Source organism: Tachyglossus aculeatus, chromosome 3 (genome assembly GCF_015852505.1).
Source record: "Tachyglossus aculeatus isolate mTacAcu1 chromosome 3, mTacAcu1.pri, whole genome shotgun sequence".
Taxonomy (NCBI): Eukaryota; Metazoa; Chordata; class Mammalia; order Monotremata; family Tachyglossidae; genus Tachyglossus; species Tachyglossus aculeatus.
The window spans coordinates 5,142,238-5,158,970 of record NC_052068.1 but is presented as its reverse complement, the minus strand read 5'-3'; the positions used below and the strand labels follow the sequence as shown (position 1 = coordinate 5,158,970).

The window sequence follows — 16,733 nt, the reverse complement described above, 5'->3', positions numbered from 1 at the left end:
TAAACGGTCCAGAAAGCGACATGGGAAAATACAATGCAACCCTCTCCACCTTATAGGAAGGCATTTAATAAGAGCTCCCCATGATATAACCCAGATGGATAACCAGAAAAACATGAATGAAGCAAGCAGTGATTATCCAAATGAAATGTGATTCAGACATCAAAAAATGGAGTACCCTTTACCCTTTCTGAATCTGCTGTGGACCACAAAAATAAACTAATTTGTTTTTCTGCATTAATGACTGTTATAAGAGGACAAAAATATAATAATTAAAGGTTGCCCTGAGCACAAGAGTCATTATAGCCTATGACGTATTGTTTATCTCTTTCATATGCACTGAAGAAAGGTGTGTGTTTTGCTTAGCAACCATCACTAATGAGGTTCACAATTAAGAAGGTTGAATCCTCTTCCTTAGTCCTCTTCTTCCCTAGAGAGAGAGAGAGAGAAAGAGAGAAAGAGAGAGAGAGATTATGGGTTCAAGTAAGCATCACTCAGCCCTGTGGTTAGCGTTTAGGGTAGGTTCCAAATTCAGACTCATCTAATGAGCTGTCGTGCTCTTAGCAAAGTACAAGTATTTATTTTTGTAAGTTGCCGGAAAAAGAAGTATCTGACCTTAAGCAACAGTTGTAACATTTAGAAAAATAAAGGCCATTGGAAAACACCTTAGGGATTTAGAGTCATTTGAGGATGGAGACCTAAAAGCCCCTCGCGCCTGTCGTTTAGATTTGGGGCAGTTAATCCCAAAGTTCTCTGAAATCCGACATCTGAAGTGGATGATCTTCGTCAAAAGTCTGACTTCTTCCGGGAACAAACGGGCGGCTCCAACGGGCTCCATGTGCGCTAGGTGAACCCCAGACTTGGGTTTTACGAAAGCGACGGCCTCGGTAATAAATAGTAATAGTAATAATAATAATAATAATAATAATAAACTAGCGCTTCAACTGTCAGCGCTTGGAGGCTAAATGCTTTTCTTTTTCAAAGAGGAGGCTTGGTATCCAGCCGCTGTCTATCTTCCTTTCTTCCTGAGTGCCTTGACAACTTAAAATCTAGAGGAAGGGGCATTCCGTTCTTCAGGTTAATTTTCCTCCTATTGCTCTGGGGAGGCTTAACTTTATTGGAAGGACGGGATGCTTTGAATTAGCGACACATTCTTTAAAGAAAATGTGGCCCTTGTAAACCGCGGATATTTGCCTATATGTAGCTTCTCCTTGCTAACACCTCATTATCCAATCATCTAATATTCACCAGCAGTAGACACCAAACGCACACACATACAGAGACCCGTTTCCCAGAAAACTAATCCCCCCTGCTGTCACTGTGAAAGGCTACCATTGAATCTTTGAGTCCCCCCCCCCCCCAAAAAAAAAGCACGGCAAATTATTTACAGTAGTTGAATACAAGTGAGAGGAAAACAATTGTTCTCTCTTCCAGCACAGCCTAGTAGAACTAATTTTTAATTTTTGTTTTCTTGTCACTCTTTTTTTCACAAATGACTTCAACACTGCCTAAACCTTAAGCAAAAGCCTTATCCCAGCACCAGGCCGGGAGCATGTAAGTGATTTGCATGCCAAGTGCCTATAATGCTGTTAGGTTTATGCAATAATGGCAACTGAATCCAGGCTGCAGGGTTTTAGCGAGTTAAAGGGAACAGATGGCCCTAGGAGAGGTAAAAGGTATAATCCTATCAGCTGGAGTATCAGCCAGCCATCTGGACATTCTAAGCACAATTACAAGACATTTTAGCAGGCAGAACAAAGAAGTCTTCATGAGGCAAGATTAGGCCTGTTTGAGTGCCTCAATATTGTGAATCCAGAGAAAGGTGACAAATGTTGTGATATTACTCAAGAGAGCTCACTGATTAATGGAAACCGGTGCAGCGAAGATGTTTACTAATAGAATACCAGGCCACGGGAAGTTCAGTGAGGAAAAAAGTTCTGTCGGGCAAACGGGGACCCTCGGAGGAGTCGGGCCGCTTCCCGTCGTCGAGGCCCGCCTCGAACCAACCCGCGTACCAAACCACTTGTCCCGGGCATCGCGGCCCATTCGACCCCATCAGGGGCAGAGGGGAGAGGGGCTCACCCCGGATGGGCCCAACCGCTTTCTGGGGCAGAGGTCACCGGAGGGTGTCCGGTTGACCCCGAGACAGAGCGGGCAGGCTGAACCCTTGAGGGGGTAGGGCCGCGATGGGGCCTAAACCCGCACGGGCCGGTGGTCTTTCGGGATCACCCGTCCGAGCCGGGGCGCCGGGGGTCTTCCCTCCCACCCCACCCGGAGCCAAAGCGAGACATCATCTCGCATGGCGCGTCGGGGAAGCTCCGCTCTCCTCCTCCCCCCCGCCAGGCGGGGGATGGGCTCGTATTTCCTGTTCTTCTGCCATCTTCATCAGCTGTGCCCAGTTTCTATCATCTGCTTGAGCGTATTGTGCACGTAGATCATTAGATCTCTAACACTGTCTGTGTAATTCATTTTGCTATGGTTCCCATTGAACACATGTTCCCTCTCTATATGTGCATTGAAATGTATGCAAATACAGGCAGAAGGAAGATGCTTATCCTCCCTGGCCCAGCCAGATCCCGGGCCTTCCACCAGGAAGGCCCTGGAAATTCTTAGACGATCGAGCTTTCAGTGGGCCACAGCTGCCAGATAGCAACCTTTCCTGCAGGCAGTAGATCCTCGATTTTTTTTTCTCTTTTCTCACCTCCAAAGTAAATTTGTTTACTGTAATTTTTTTTTTTTTTGGGGGGTGAATTATTTGCCATAATTGGCTGTGCTGATGAAGGTCACTCCCTCGGAGGAGACTTGTCAGTCTTTAGAGAGCTGATCCTTTTCAAATGCTCTCCATGCAATTAAGAAAAGCAAATGTCATTCCGAAGCCTCAGAAATGAAAATTTGTATGAACTTATTAGCATGAAGTCAACAGCGCTAGTTAAGGGCAGATTCTCAGTGTGTGCCCTGGGCCTCTGCTGCGGAGGGAAAAGCACGTAGAATGAGCAAATATAACCTCCACTAGTCCAACATTAAAGCAAACAAAGAAAGGTAGTGCAACTGAAGTGTTCTAAACAACAATAGCTAATGGTGATTAACTAGACGGGGCTTCCAAGTCCCGCTTCTGACCTATCTGGGCAAACGTCACCGCACAAAGGCTTACGTGGAACTCGAGTTTATTAAGCTATGAAACCAGATCCTCTCTACAAGGCGAAAAGGACGATTTATCCACGACCAGTCTGCTTTGGGGTTTCCAAAGGATCACGTAAAGAAGGTCACTCCCGAATCGCCTAATATAGCAACAGCTTGAAGAAGAAGAAAAAGAATAGAAATAAGGAACCGGACAGGTGTAAAATACCCAGAGTAGTGAGAAAAAAGAAATTGAAGAATATTTGCCCAACCTGGTCTTAGAAATCAAATTGTCTTGACTAACTTTTCCACAGTGCCTTTTTGGCCAACATTCACTCTTAGGAACAAAGGTTGTTTGGAGAAATGGAAAAAGGGAACTAAATTTAGAGAATTCCCTGAGGATAAGAAAGTTGAGTTCCTTATTCTTCAGCTAATTGCCACATTTCATCTTGATGTTTACTCATTATGCAGGGTCTAGCTCCGGATAAGGGTGTTTTTCTGAAAAGTGGAGTGAGACTGGGCTATGACGTCATCACATTCCACTGTGATGTCAGTCGTATTTCATTGTCTTCGCTTCTGGACTTTCTCCATTTTAGGGGAAAGAGTGAAACGGGTATCCTTTACTTAGGTTCAGTCAACCAATCCTCCTTTTGATATTAAAGCTACTATTTCAACAAAAAGGTTGAGTAGCATTTAGGTCGTCTTGAGGACAATCAATAATACAGCTCATTCAAACCAGCCCCTGCAGGTAAGCAATAGAGAGCAATGGAATTTACTTCTAATAGGGCAAGTGTATATCTTAGGGTCTGCTCCTTTGCATGAAAGTCAGCATACAAAAGGCCATCAAAGCTGGTAAAAAAAAAAAGGTCTGTCAACACCATGTAAAGAAGGACTGATCAAAGAGAAGAACAAAGCGATTCTCTCAGAGGCCATGCAGTCTCCAGCTGGGGTCTCAGGGCAGTTTACTGGCTGCTGCGAGCTATGCAGTTCTTACTGAGCCTCCTCCTCTTCCTCCTCCTCCTCCTTTCCTCCTCTTCCTTCCCTTCTCGCCCTCCTCCTTCTTCCCTGCTTTGCCTCCTCCTCCCTTTCCTCTTCTCCTCCTTTTCTTCTCATTTTCCTATTCTTTCCTCCTCCCTTTCCTCTCTTCCTTCTTGTTTCTTCTCCTCCTTTACCTATTCTTTCCTCTTCTTTCCTCCTCCTTTTCCACCTCCTCTTTCTCTTCCTCCTCCTACGTCTTCCCTTCCTTCTCCTTTCCCTTCTCTTCCCCTTCCTTCCCTTTTCCTCCTCCTTCTCCTCCATTTCCTCCCCCCTTCCTCCTCTTCCTACCTTCTCCTTTTCCTACTTCTCCACCTCCTCCTTCCTCTTCCTCCTCTTTTCCTCTTCCCTTCCACCTTTTCCTTTTCTCTCTTCCTCTTCCATTTACATTTCCCACTTGATCCTCCTTCTCCACCTTTTCCTCCTCCTCCTTCCTCCTCCTCCTCCTTGCCCTCATCCTCCTTCTCCACCTTTTCCTCCTCCTCCTTCTTCCTCCTCCTCCTTGCCCTCCTCCTCCTCCTTGCCCTTTTCCTCCTCCTTCTCTCCCTCCTCCTCCTCCTCCTTCTCGGGAGTCACTGCATTGTAATAACTCATGCAAATGGAAAGACTCTAGAGACAAAGGGAGGTCAAGTCAATGGCTCAGGGATTCATGTCGACAAACAATATTAGATGTAAAATGTGTACCTTTGACAAAAGTATTAATAGAGTGCTTTTGATTTTTTCCTGATGAAAAGTGAAAAGTAGTAATTATGGAGTGACAGAGGAAAATGAAGTTTTGAACCGAAAGGCAAAGTTCGGGGAAGAAAAAGCCCAGCCCAATTAGCTGCTTATGAGGAATCGAAATTCACAGCGCTTCCATCTCTTCCATCTCTCTCAACAACCTTTTGATTGACTCTGCTTAGATCTGTACATGCAATGCTTAATCATTTGTAAGAGCCATATCTGCCCTGACATATAATTTGCTTTCTCGAGCCATTTTTTTCTCGCTCACTAGTATTCTGCAGCTTGGCCTTTGCTTTAGAAAACATTTAACGGTTTGCTTTAAATACATCAACACGCTGATAAACGATTGCCCTCTGTGTGCCTCCCGAAGAGATCATGCAACATTTTCCTCCTGTGCCCGTTGCATGATTCGTCATTGGCAGAGAGAGACCTACTGTCAGGGAAGAGGAGACACTAAGGCCGGGATTTTCTGTCTTGTCCAAGCAGCTACTCCGTGCATCAAGGCTATTAGTCCTAGTGAAGGCTGGACAACGGGAGGAGCTACGGTTATCATCATTGGAGACAACTTCTTTGATGGCTTGCAAGTTGTATTTGGAACCATGTTGGTCTGGAGCGAGGTAAGTTTCCTCTATTTGCCGGGCTGTGCGTGCACTTTTTTACTTCTTCTTTGCGATGGCGGGATTTGTTCGGCATTTACCCTACCGAGGGCTCTGGTCAAGATGCCATCATCGGGGTGGACCCCGTCCCTGTCCCAAGTGGGATTCGCCGGCTAAGTGGGAGGGGAGACAGGGAGCAAATCCCCATTGTGCAGATGAGGAAACTGAGTCCCAGAGAACCCGAGGGACTTGCCCAAAGTCACACAGCCAGCCAGGTGGTGGAGCCAGGGTAAGGACCCAGATTCTCAGACTCCCGGGCCTGGATTCTTTCTGCTAGGCCATGTGGCTGTGACATCTTTGCCTAAGTGGCTTCAATAAGCCGTCGGGAACCTATTGACGGGCAGTATCGTGATATTTTATTTCATAGTACTTTTTTTTTTTTACCACAAATTCACCACTGGAGCAATAAGGAGACCCTCCCCTTGCCCTCTAGTGGAAAGCTCACTCTAAGAGAACTCGCAATTCCACTGAACAATTAGTGTTAAAATTACTAGAAGCGGGCTGACCGAGACATATGGAGGTAATTTTCATATGAATGGTGCCCTGTGGCTTTTCCTGAAAACCAAAACCCAGGATCATTTGCTGATGTTTTCCTTTTTTCTTTTTTTTTTTAAAAAAAGAAAAGGTAGAATCCTGGGTCTCTAGGTGACAGCGAGAAGGTGGAACTTTGAGACCACGGTCCGATTTCAGCTATTTTTGTAATTATATCCAACTGGCAAGTGTCAGTCCTCTCTCACCGTGATTTAAAGTCTGTTTTACCGTATGATTTTTATAGCTGATCACACCCCACGCCATCAGAGTTCAAACCCCACCACGACACATTCCCGGAGTTGTTGAAGTAACTCTCTCCTACAAATCCAAGCAGTTCTGCAAAGGGGCCCCGGGACGGTTCGTCTACACAGGTAAGAGGGAGCTTTCTCCTTTTAATTTCAGACTTTGTCCACTCTCCTCTGTCAGCCAGTCCAGTGGGACCGAATCACTCGGTTTCCAAGGGCAATAACAGGATGTCCCCGTCCCCGTGGGTAGCGTCTTTGGGCTTTCTGAATAGCCTCGCTTTGGAAATGGCATGGAAGTAGCAGTGAGCGAATGTTTCAAGGTTGAGGGATTTGGATTAGTTTAGAGAAGTGGATCCATGGCCAAAAATTTGGGTGTCATTCACCTTAGACCCCAAATCTCGCCCAAGGTTGGCTGCAGAGATTTCCGGGGTGCCCAGCTTGGACGGAGGGTCAACCTGGAATTTGTGGTATTTGTTGGTGAAGGTCAAGTTTCTTATTCTTAGCCCAACTGGGAAATTGTGTGAATGGAGAAATTAATTTTTCACTGAGAAAAGATGACCATCTGTTGAACTCTGTTCAAGTCGTTAGTCCAAATGTGGGTTATTTAATGGCCGACCAGCAGCCTGAGTGGAAGGAATTCACGTGACTCAATTTTCGAATGGGCCAATCTGGGTTTTCTAAACTGATGCCTTTCAAAATCCTCTACGGGAGAAATCAGACTCAAAGATCGGAATCCTTTCTTGATTGCTTTTTAGCAGGCGCGATATCATTTGCGTTACCGTTTTCCAGTCCTAAAGGGTGCTGCCGCTGGACACCAAGGCAGAGGGAGATGTGGTCACTGCTCATACTAAAACAGAATGAAGTCAAACTTCACTTCGTGACATCACTTTCAATCAAGCAATCATATTTATTGAGCACTTACTGTGTGCAGAGCGCTGTACTAAGCACTTGGAAAGTATAAGTCATTTCTTGACTAAGGTGGAACCACGCTCCGTCGGGCTATTCGTGTACAGCCAGGGCATAAAATTACCTTTTGTGAAACAGAGCTCTGACTGAGAAGGCCTTATATCCATGGAGGACAGTACTTTGACAGAAGCAGTGTGGCTCAGTGGAAAGATCACGGGCTTTGGAGACAGAGGTCATGGATTCAAATCCCAGCTCCACCAGTTGTCAGCTGTGTGACTCTGGGCAAGTCACTTCACTTCTCTGGGCCTCAGTGACCTCATCTGTAAAATGGGGATGAAGACTGTGAGTCCCCCGTGGGACAATCTAATCACCTTGTAACCTCCCCAGTGCTTAGAACAGTGCTTTGCACGTAGTAAGTGCTTAATAAATGCCATTATTATTATTATTACACTGGTTTAATTCAACCACTTCACGATGAGGTCTGAACAGACGACATCGGAGCTATAGGAAAAGGGCCTTGCTTCTTTGCACGGTGGAAGAAGTCATGGTTATAGTATTTGGCTCTAGTTACCCTTTCATTCTTTAGGCTATGTCTTTTAATAATAATGATAATAATGATAATTGTGATATTTGTTAAGCACTTACTATGTGCCAGGCACTGTACTAAGCGTCGGGGTAGTTACAAGCAAATCAACTTGGACACAGTCCCCGTCTCGCGTGAGGCTCACGGTCTCAATCCCCATTTTACAAGTGAGGTAACTGAGGCACAGAGAAGTGATGTGACTTGCCCAAGGTCACACAGCAGGCAAGTGGCAGAGCTGGGATTAGAACCCATGACCTTCTGATTCCCAGCCTGTGCTCTATCCACCATGCTGCTTCTTACTACACCTCTAGACTGTGAACTCGCTGTGGGCAGGGAATGTGTCTGTTTATTATTATATTGGACTCTCCCAAGTCCTTAATACAGTGCTCTGCACACAGTAAGCATTCAGTAAATATGATTGACTGAATACACCTTTCTTTTTCACTTGCCCATGCTGTTAAGCTGATTTCTCTGGCCTTGCTGAAAACATTCAAATAAGCTCACTTGTCATTTCCCTCTGGAAGTCTCCAGTAGCACTTCTTTCTAGTGGTGAAAAAAAATATCTGCTCGGATCTTATAGACTGTGAGCCCACTGTTGGGTAGGGACTGTCTCTATATGTTGCCAACTTGTACTTTCCAAGCGCTTAGTACAGCGCTCTGCACATAGTAAGCGCTCAATAAATACGATTGATTGATTGATTGATTGTTTTTAGCAGGTACTTATTTTAATTAAAGGTTGGTCTCCCTTCTTGGAGTTATAATGATAATAATAATAATAATGGCATTTATTAAGCACTTACTATGTGCAAAACACTGTTCTAAGGGCTGGGGAGCTTACAGGGTGATCAGGTTGTCCCATGGGGGGCTCACAGTCTTAATCCCCATTTTACAGATGAGGTACCAGAGGCACGGGGAAGTTAAGTGACTTGCCCAAAATCACACAGCTGACAATTGGTGGAGCCGGAATTTGAACCCATGACCTCTGACTCCAAAGCCCGGGCTCTTTCCACTGAGCCACGCCGCTTCACTGGGCCATGCAGGGTTAATGGAGCAGACTAGCTGGAAGGGATGGTTTTCACTCATTGATCCATCAGTCGTATTTATTGAGCCCCACTGTGTGCAAAGCACTGTGCTAAGCACTTGGGAGAGTACAACACAACAGAGTTGGTAGACACCATCCCTGCCTTCAAGGCGCTTATGGTCCAGGAGGAGAAGCATGCAGAAAAATAATTCTCAGATAGCAGAAAGGAAAACTGAAAACTCTTTTCAACTGGCTTCAAGGGTCTCCTCCAGTTCCTTACTTCCTCTTTTCCTCTCCTCCCAACTCACACTCTTCACTCACCCATCCTTATCTGTGCATCTTTTTTTTTTAATGGTATTTGTTAAGCACTTACTGTGTGCCCAGCACTGTTCTAAGTGCTGGGATAGATACAAAGTAATCAATTTAGACACAGTCCATGACCCCCATGGGCCTCACAGTTCTAATCCCCATTTTAGAGATGTGGTAACTGAGGCACAGAGAAGTGAAGTGATTTGCCCAAGGTCACCCACATAAAAATGGTGGAGCAGGATTAGAACCCAGGTCCTTTTGACTCCTGGGCCTCGGTTCTACCCTCTAGGCAATTCTGCTTCATTCCTCCCTTTTGAGTCTCCTCTGTCCTACCCTTTGCTCAGTATATCTCCATCCCCTCAGCTCTGACAAACCCTTCGAATCCCACCCCTCAAAAAGTTATTTCCATAATAATAATAGCTAGTACTTATTTATATTTATATAAATATATTTATAGATTTATATACTATATAATTATATATTTATAATCTAAATAGTATATTTATAATTATATATATTTATATATTTAAGAAGTACTTAAATTGTGAGACCCATGTGGGATAGGGACCTAATTATCTTGCATCCAACCCAGCGCTTAGTACAGTATTTGGCACATAGTAAGCACCACTTAGTGAATACAATTAATATTGCCAGTAGCAGGAGGAGGAGAGGTCGAAGTAATAGCATTTGGTGAAATCCACTGTACCATCAGGCTACGGGAAAGTACAGAATAACAAAGTGACACATTCCCTGCCTATAAGGAACTTCTACTCTGATGCAGACGTGAATTGTCAATGCACAGCCGGTAAAAGAGGAATTATTATTGTTGAAACTGTGGTATTTGTTAAATGCTTACTAGGTGCCAAGCACTGTATTAAGCACTGGGGTAAATACAAGCTGAGTCATAAACAGTCCCTCTTCCTAATGGGACTCACCTGCTAAGGAAGAGGGAAAAGCAGAATTGAATCCACGTTTTATAGATGAGGAAACTGAGGCACAGAGAAGATATAAGTGACTTGCCCAAGGTCACACCGTAGGCAAATGGCAGAATCAGATTTAGACTGATTCTAGATTCTAGACTGTGAGCCCACTGCTGGGTAGGGACCGTCTCTATATGTTGCCAACTTGTACTTCCCAAGCACTAAGTACAGTGCTCTGCACACAGTAAGCGCTCAATAAATATGATTGAATGAATGAATGAATTTAAAATCTAGGTCCCCTGACTCTCAGGCTCCTCATTGACTCCTCTCTTCCTGGCCATGCCTTCCTGATTCCCACCTCTCTCTATATTTTATCTGGATTAAACAGCATGGCCTAGTGGATAACCTATGGGCCTGCGAGACAAAAGGACCTGGGTTCTAATCCCGGTTCTGCCACTTGTCTGTTGTGTGACCTTGGGCAAGTCACTTTACTTTCCTGTGCCTCAGTTCCCTCATCTGTAAAATGGGGATTAAGGCAGTGAGCCCCATGTGGGACTGGGACTCTGTCAAACCTGATTAGCTTTTATCTACCCCAGTGCCTGATACATAGTAAACACTTAACAAATACTGTAAACAAATGAAACCAACAACATGTCTCTACCTGTCCATAATAATAATAATGATAATAATGGCATTTATTAAGTGCTTACTATGTGCAAAGCACTGTTCGAAGCGCTGGGGAGGTTACAAGGTGATCAGGTTGGCCCACAGGGGGCTCACAGTCTTAATCCCCATTTTACAGATGAGGTACAGAGAAGTTGAGTGACTTGCCCAAAGTCACACAGCTGACAATTGGCAGAGCTGGGATTTGAACCCATGACCTCTGACTCCAAAGCCCGTGCTCTTTCCACTGAGCCACGCTGCTTCTCTATCTGTCCTCCTATTCTAGTGTCTGCTTTATTCATTCATTCATTCAATCATATTTATTGAGCGCTTACTATGTGCAGAGCACTGTACTAAGCCTTTGGAAAGTACAATACGGTAACAGAGATGATCCTTACCCAACAGCAGGCTCACAGTCTAGAACTTTATTTTCACCATGCTTTACTTTCATCACTCCTGCCCTTCCTCTTTTTCCCATCGTACACTGGCAATTCATATCTGCTTAATCTTCTCCATTTGATTATAAAATCCTTCAGGGCAGGGATGTCTACAAGTGTCTAGTATATTGAAAACAACAGGTACTCAATAACTGCTTGCCACATAATAATATCATAATAAAAATGATGGTATTTGTTAAGTGCTTACTAGGTGCCAAGCACTGTTCTAAGTGGTGGGGTAGATACAAGGTAATCAGGTTGTCCCACGTGGGGCTCACAATCTTAATCCCCATTTTACAGATGAGGTAACTGAGGCCCAGAGAAGTTAAGTGACTTGCCCAAAGTCACACAGCTGACAAGTGGCAGAGCCAGGATTAGAACCCACAACCTCTAATTCCCAAGCCTGTGTTCTTTCCACTAAGCCACACTGCTTCTCTATCAGAGTGGAAACTCCTTGTAGGCAGGGAATGTGTCACTTTGTTATTCTGCACTTCCCAATTGCCTAATACAATGGTCCACACAAAATGCTACTATTTCTTTTATGACTACTACCACTAATAATAATAATAATTGCATGTATTAATACTTTCTATGTGCCAAATGCTGTACTAAGCCTTGGGGTAGGTACAAGATAATCAGGCTGGACCCAGCCCCTGCCTCACATGGGGCTCACAGTGGGACAATTACTAAATGCTGTCTCCACAGATCAGTAGATAATTTAAATTGCCTGAGGCAGTGAAATGGCAAATTTCACGTGGAAGTTTTGCTTATGTATTATAAAGGTATTAAAAGAATCTTAGAAGAAGACACAAGCAAAGTATTGTATTCAGTCTAAAGTCCAAGATGTTGTTTTTTGTCCATTTTTTCACACCTGCTCTCCCATATCATAATCTACGTAGACTGTAAAATTGGGAAGCAGTGTGGTCTAATGGTTAGAGCCCAGGCCTGGGCGTCAGAAGGACCTGGGTTCTAATCCCAGCTCCACCACTTTTCTGCTGTGTGACCTTGGGTAAGTCACTCCACTTTTCTGTGCCTCAGTTCCTCATCTGTAGAATGGGGATTAAGACTTTGAGCCCCATGTGGAAACGGGACTGTCTCCAACCTGATTAGCTTGTATCTACCCCAGCACTTAGAACAGGGCTTGATGCATAATAAGCGCTTAGCAAATACCATTCTTATTAAATTTCAATTCCTTCTTTGGACTGAAAGCCCTTCCTCCTAGACCCTAAGCTCCTTATAATAATAATAATAATGGTGGTATTTGTTAAGTGCTTGCTAGGTGCCAAGCACTGTCCTAAGCACGGGGGAAGATACAAGGTAACCAGGTTGTCCCGCATGGGGCTCACAGTCTTAATCCCCATTTTACAGATGAGGGAACTGAGGCACAGAGAAGTTAAGTGACTTGCCAAGGTCACACAGCAGATAAGTGGCGGAGTCAGGTTTAGAACCCACGACCTCTGACTCCAAAGCCCATGCTCTTTCCACTGAGCCACGCTGCTGCTCCTTATCTAGTCTTTAAGATCCAACTCTGGACTGTAAGCTCTTCTAGACTATAGGCTCCTCCTTTCGACTGCCAATTCCTTCTCTAGGCTGTAAACTCTTTCTCTGGACTGTCAGCTATTCTTCTAGACTGCAAGCTCTTTGTGGGCAAGGAACATGTCTATCAACTCTGTTAGTACCCAGCAAGTGCACAATAAACACCACTGATTAATTAATGAATAAGAACTACAAGAACCTAAGGAGGGCCACCCTGACATCTCCAATTGCCCATTTAGTTGGATCGCGGGCTTGCAACAGTGCCAATTAGAGGATGCTTGAATGCTTAGTACAGTGCCGGGCACATAGTAAGCACTTCCAACTTGTACTTCTCAAGCGCTTAGTACAGTGCTCTGCACACAGTACGCACTCAATAAATATGATTGAATGAACTTAACAAATTTCATAATTCTTCTTATTATTATGGTTGCCCTCTTTGTCATCCCATGACCCTAATTTTCTCCCCTAATAACTCATCAGGGACCTACATGCATCTCTTTAACCCTTCTTGATTCATTCATTCATTCAATCGTATTGATTGAGCGCTTACTGTGTGCAGAGCACTGTACTAAGCGCTTTGTAAGTACAAATTGGCAACATATCCAACTTGATCCTCCTAACATTTTTAACTTTCCCCTCTCACAACTTCAATATTCCCTCTAATATGCCTTGTCGAGAAGTTCACCCAAAGCCCTTTCCGAAGGCATTGCTATTTTCTTCCTTCACCAACTTCCTTCAGTAATGAGTTCCAGATGTTTACCACCTGCTGTAGGAAAGAACTTGGTTAAGCCTGGTGATTTTTAAACAAAATCTGTCTTTGGTTTTTTAGTATTTTTTTTTTTGAAACGATGAAATGATGAAATAGATGTGTAGTGTCAAAGATATCTGTGCTTGCCAATTAAACCGTTAAAAGGTTATTCTATTTCCAACACTAAAGTGCAGTTCCTTATGGAGATTTGGGACTGGTGATCCTAAGGCGATAAGAAATTTTAAGTCCTGTTTTTTTTCAAACTCTCTAGAGGAAATGTGGTTCAAAGATGATGTACTAATAATGATAATAACAATGATGATTTCAGCAACAAGGATAATGATATGGAATGAAACTTTTGTTGGCTATTACCCTAAAATGTGAACCGTATCATTTTGGTACTAAGAAAATGAGTCCAATTAGATGATTAGATTGAAAAGAAAATGAATCGAGTGAAATAATTGAATTAAAATTTGCTCAGAAAACATGATCAGTCAATCAATCAATTGATGGTATTTACTGAGCACCACTTATTGTGTGCAGAGCACTGTATTAAGTGCTTGGGTTCAATACAACGGAGTTGGTAGATGCTATCCCTCCTCACAAGGAGTTCACGGTCTAGCGGTGGGAGTTTCTTCCAACTCTGCTAATACCGTTCATGAGCGCTTACTCTGTGCAGAGCATTATAATAAGTGCTTAGAATACAATCAGCAACAAAAAGAAACAATCCCTGCTCACAACGGGCTCACCACAGTGAAATGTTTAATCATTGGCTTTAATATTTCAAATAGAAGACATGTTAATTCATTTAATAATAATAATAATAATGTTAATATTCATTAAGCACTTACTATGTGCCAAGCTCTGTTCTAAATGCTGGGGAAGATACAAGGTAAACAGTTTTTCTCACGTACAGCTCACAGTCTTCACCCCCATTTTACAGATGAGGTAACTGAGGCACAGAAAAGTTAAGTGACTTGACCGATGTCACACGGCTGACAAGCAGCGGAGCCAGGATTAGAACCCACGACCTCTGGCTCCCAAGCCCAGGCTCTTTCCACAGAGCCACGCTGCTTCTCACTTGTGTTAAACCTTTCTGAAAGTATAACTGTCACCTAATTTGGCCTCCAGTTTTACAGTTACTGCTGTTTTATTTCTGCCGGCCCCTTGCATGTCAGAAAAATCCAATGGAAAAGGAATGCAAAAAACATACAAAAGATTGTCTATAAATATGGAAAGCATAGATGCTCTCTCTCAGAGGTGCCTTTAGGTTGGCCATCTAGTCTGCTCCTAATGGTGATCATAATAATGTTAGTAATAACAATTGTGGTACTTGTATTTGTTACCACAATTCCCAAAAAGCACTTACTTTGTGCCAGACACTGTTTTAAGCACTGGGGTAGATACAAGATAATCAGGATGCAGCGCAGTCCCTGGCCCACATGGGGCTCACAGTCTTAATCCCCATTTTACAGATGAGGAAATTGAGGCCCAAAGAAGTGAAGTGACTTACCCAAGGTCATGGAGAAAGCAAGTGTGGGACCCGGGATTAGAACCCAGGTCCTCTAACTCACAGGCCCAGGCTCTCTCCACTAGGTCAAGGTGATAAGACAAAAAAGCTCTCTCTCCCATTCAATCTGCCTCCATCTTCTACAACTCCACCTACGCAGGTCTGGAAAAAATGCGAGCATCAACCACTGTGATTGAGTCCACCCTATAACATTATACTTCCCCAAGCACTTAGTACAGTACTCTGCCCACAAGAAATATTATTGATTGATTGATTATCTGGAAATATTGGTCTACAGTGCATTTGGTTTTGCCTGTCTCCCCCTCTAGACTATAAGCTCACTGTAGGCAGGGAATGTGTCTGTTATATTGTTGTTTCGCATTCTCCCAAGCGCTTAGTACAATGCTCTCCATACAGTGAATGCTCAATAAATACAACTGACTGGCTAATTTTCCATACTCTCTAGGTCAAAACATCAGTTTTGTCAGCTCATTAAGCAAAGTCAGGGGAAAATGAACACCGTATTTGTTTATATTACAGTGAATCAGGATCATTCAAAGTGAAAATATGCGTTGACCTGAATTACCTGGACGGTTCCAAAAAATCTGCTCAAAATAAACATCTCATTTGAGCAAAAGCCGTTTTGAGGGGCTTGAACAATTGGAATGATTTCAATCAGTCAATCAGTGGTGTTTATTGAGTATTTATTTCCATCATCATCAACGGTATTCACTGAGCACTTACTACATGCATAGCACAATTGAAAGAGTGTGTATATATACTCCCTGGCCGTAAGGAGCTAAGTGTGTGTAGATGAGTGTATGCTGAGCACAAAATAAGAGCTCAACAAAAACCACAATTATTGTTATTAAAAAGATGAAGATAGTCGACGGAGCCATTAAAGTTTCCTGAACGGTGCTTATTTTGCCTGAGGTAAAACCCGAGTAGTTGAACAGGACTATTTACTAGATTGCACCGGTGAGGGACTCAGTAGCCCATGCAGTAGGAGGGAATAAAAACAGAGGTTGAAGGTCACGACCCGTCTGACCTGGTTACTCCTCGCTGATTTGTGTTGCTCTTTAATTGGTTCAGGACAATGAGATAATCACCGCTGAAAACCGAGCTGAACCCCACTGTATTTCACGATATGAAAATGATGTGGCCTTCGTCAAGGGTAGGGGGGCGGTGGGGGAGAGAGAGGGCATCTGTTTTCCATCACAGTTCCCTCATGGTTGGAGTCTCCACTGGTATACTGGTCACATTTAACCTCCTCGGTATGTAGAGGGCATAGTGCAGGGCGATGGAGCAAGAATGAATGTGGCAGCCTGAAAAGACGCCCTCTCAACGGACAAAATCCAAGACGTCCGTAGATCTACGTTGGGCTCCGTGAAAAGTTCCAGGTTTTGTTTTTTTTCAGGGGCGGGCCCCATTCTGCTCTCTGAGGGAGAGAGAGAGGAAGGGAGAAAGAAGGAGAGAGAGAAAGAAAGGGAGGGAGAAAGAGAGGGAGAGAGGAAAAGAAAGGGAGAGGAAGGGAGACAGAGAGGACGGGAGAAGGAGCAGGAGGGAGAGAAAGAGAAAGAGAAGAGAGAAAGGGAGAGGGAGGGAGAGGAAGGGAAAAGGAGAGAGAGAGAGAGACAGGCAGGGAGGAGAAGAGGTTAGTTTCTCTCTCTGCTAAAGAAAGCTCTTTCCCCCTTATCCGAGCCTTTTTACCCATTGCTTTCAACTAGTCTAAAGATACAATTACCTTGGGAGGCTATGGCAGTTCAGTTGATTAGCGCGGTGAATTAAAAGAATGA

General features: G+C 43.9%; 1 protein-coding gene across 1 annotated transcript in view; it reads left to right on the top strand.

The window, feature by feature from the left end:
• EBF3 (EBF transcription factor 3) overlaps positions 1 to 16,733 on the top strand; it is a 240,657-nt gene that overhangs the window by 175,409 nt on the left and 48,515 nt on the right. Inside the window, exons 9-10 of the mRNA XM_038743679.1 lie at positions 5,359 to 5,489; positions 6,304 to 6,430. Of these exons, the coding sequence (XP_038599607.1) occupies positions 5,359 to 5,489; positions 6,304 to 6,430 (258 nt within the window). The remainder of the gene's footprint in view (positions 1 to 5,358; positions 5,490 to 6,303; positions 6,431 to 16,733) is intronic.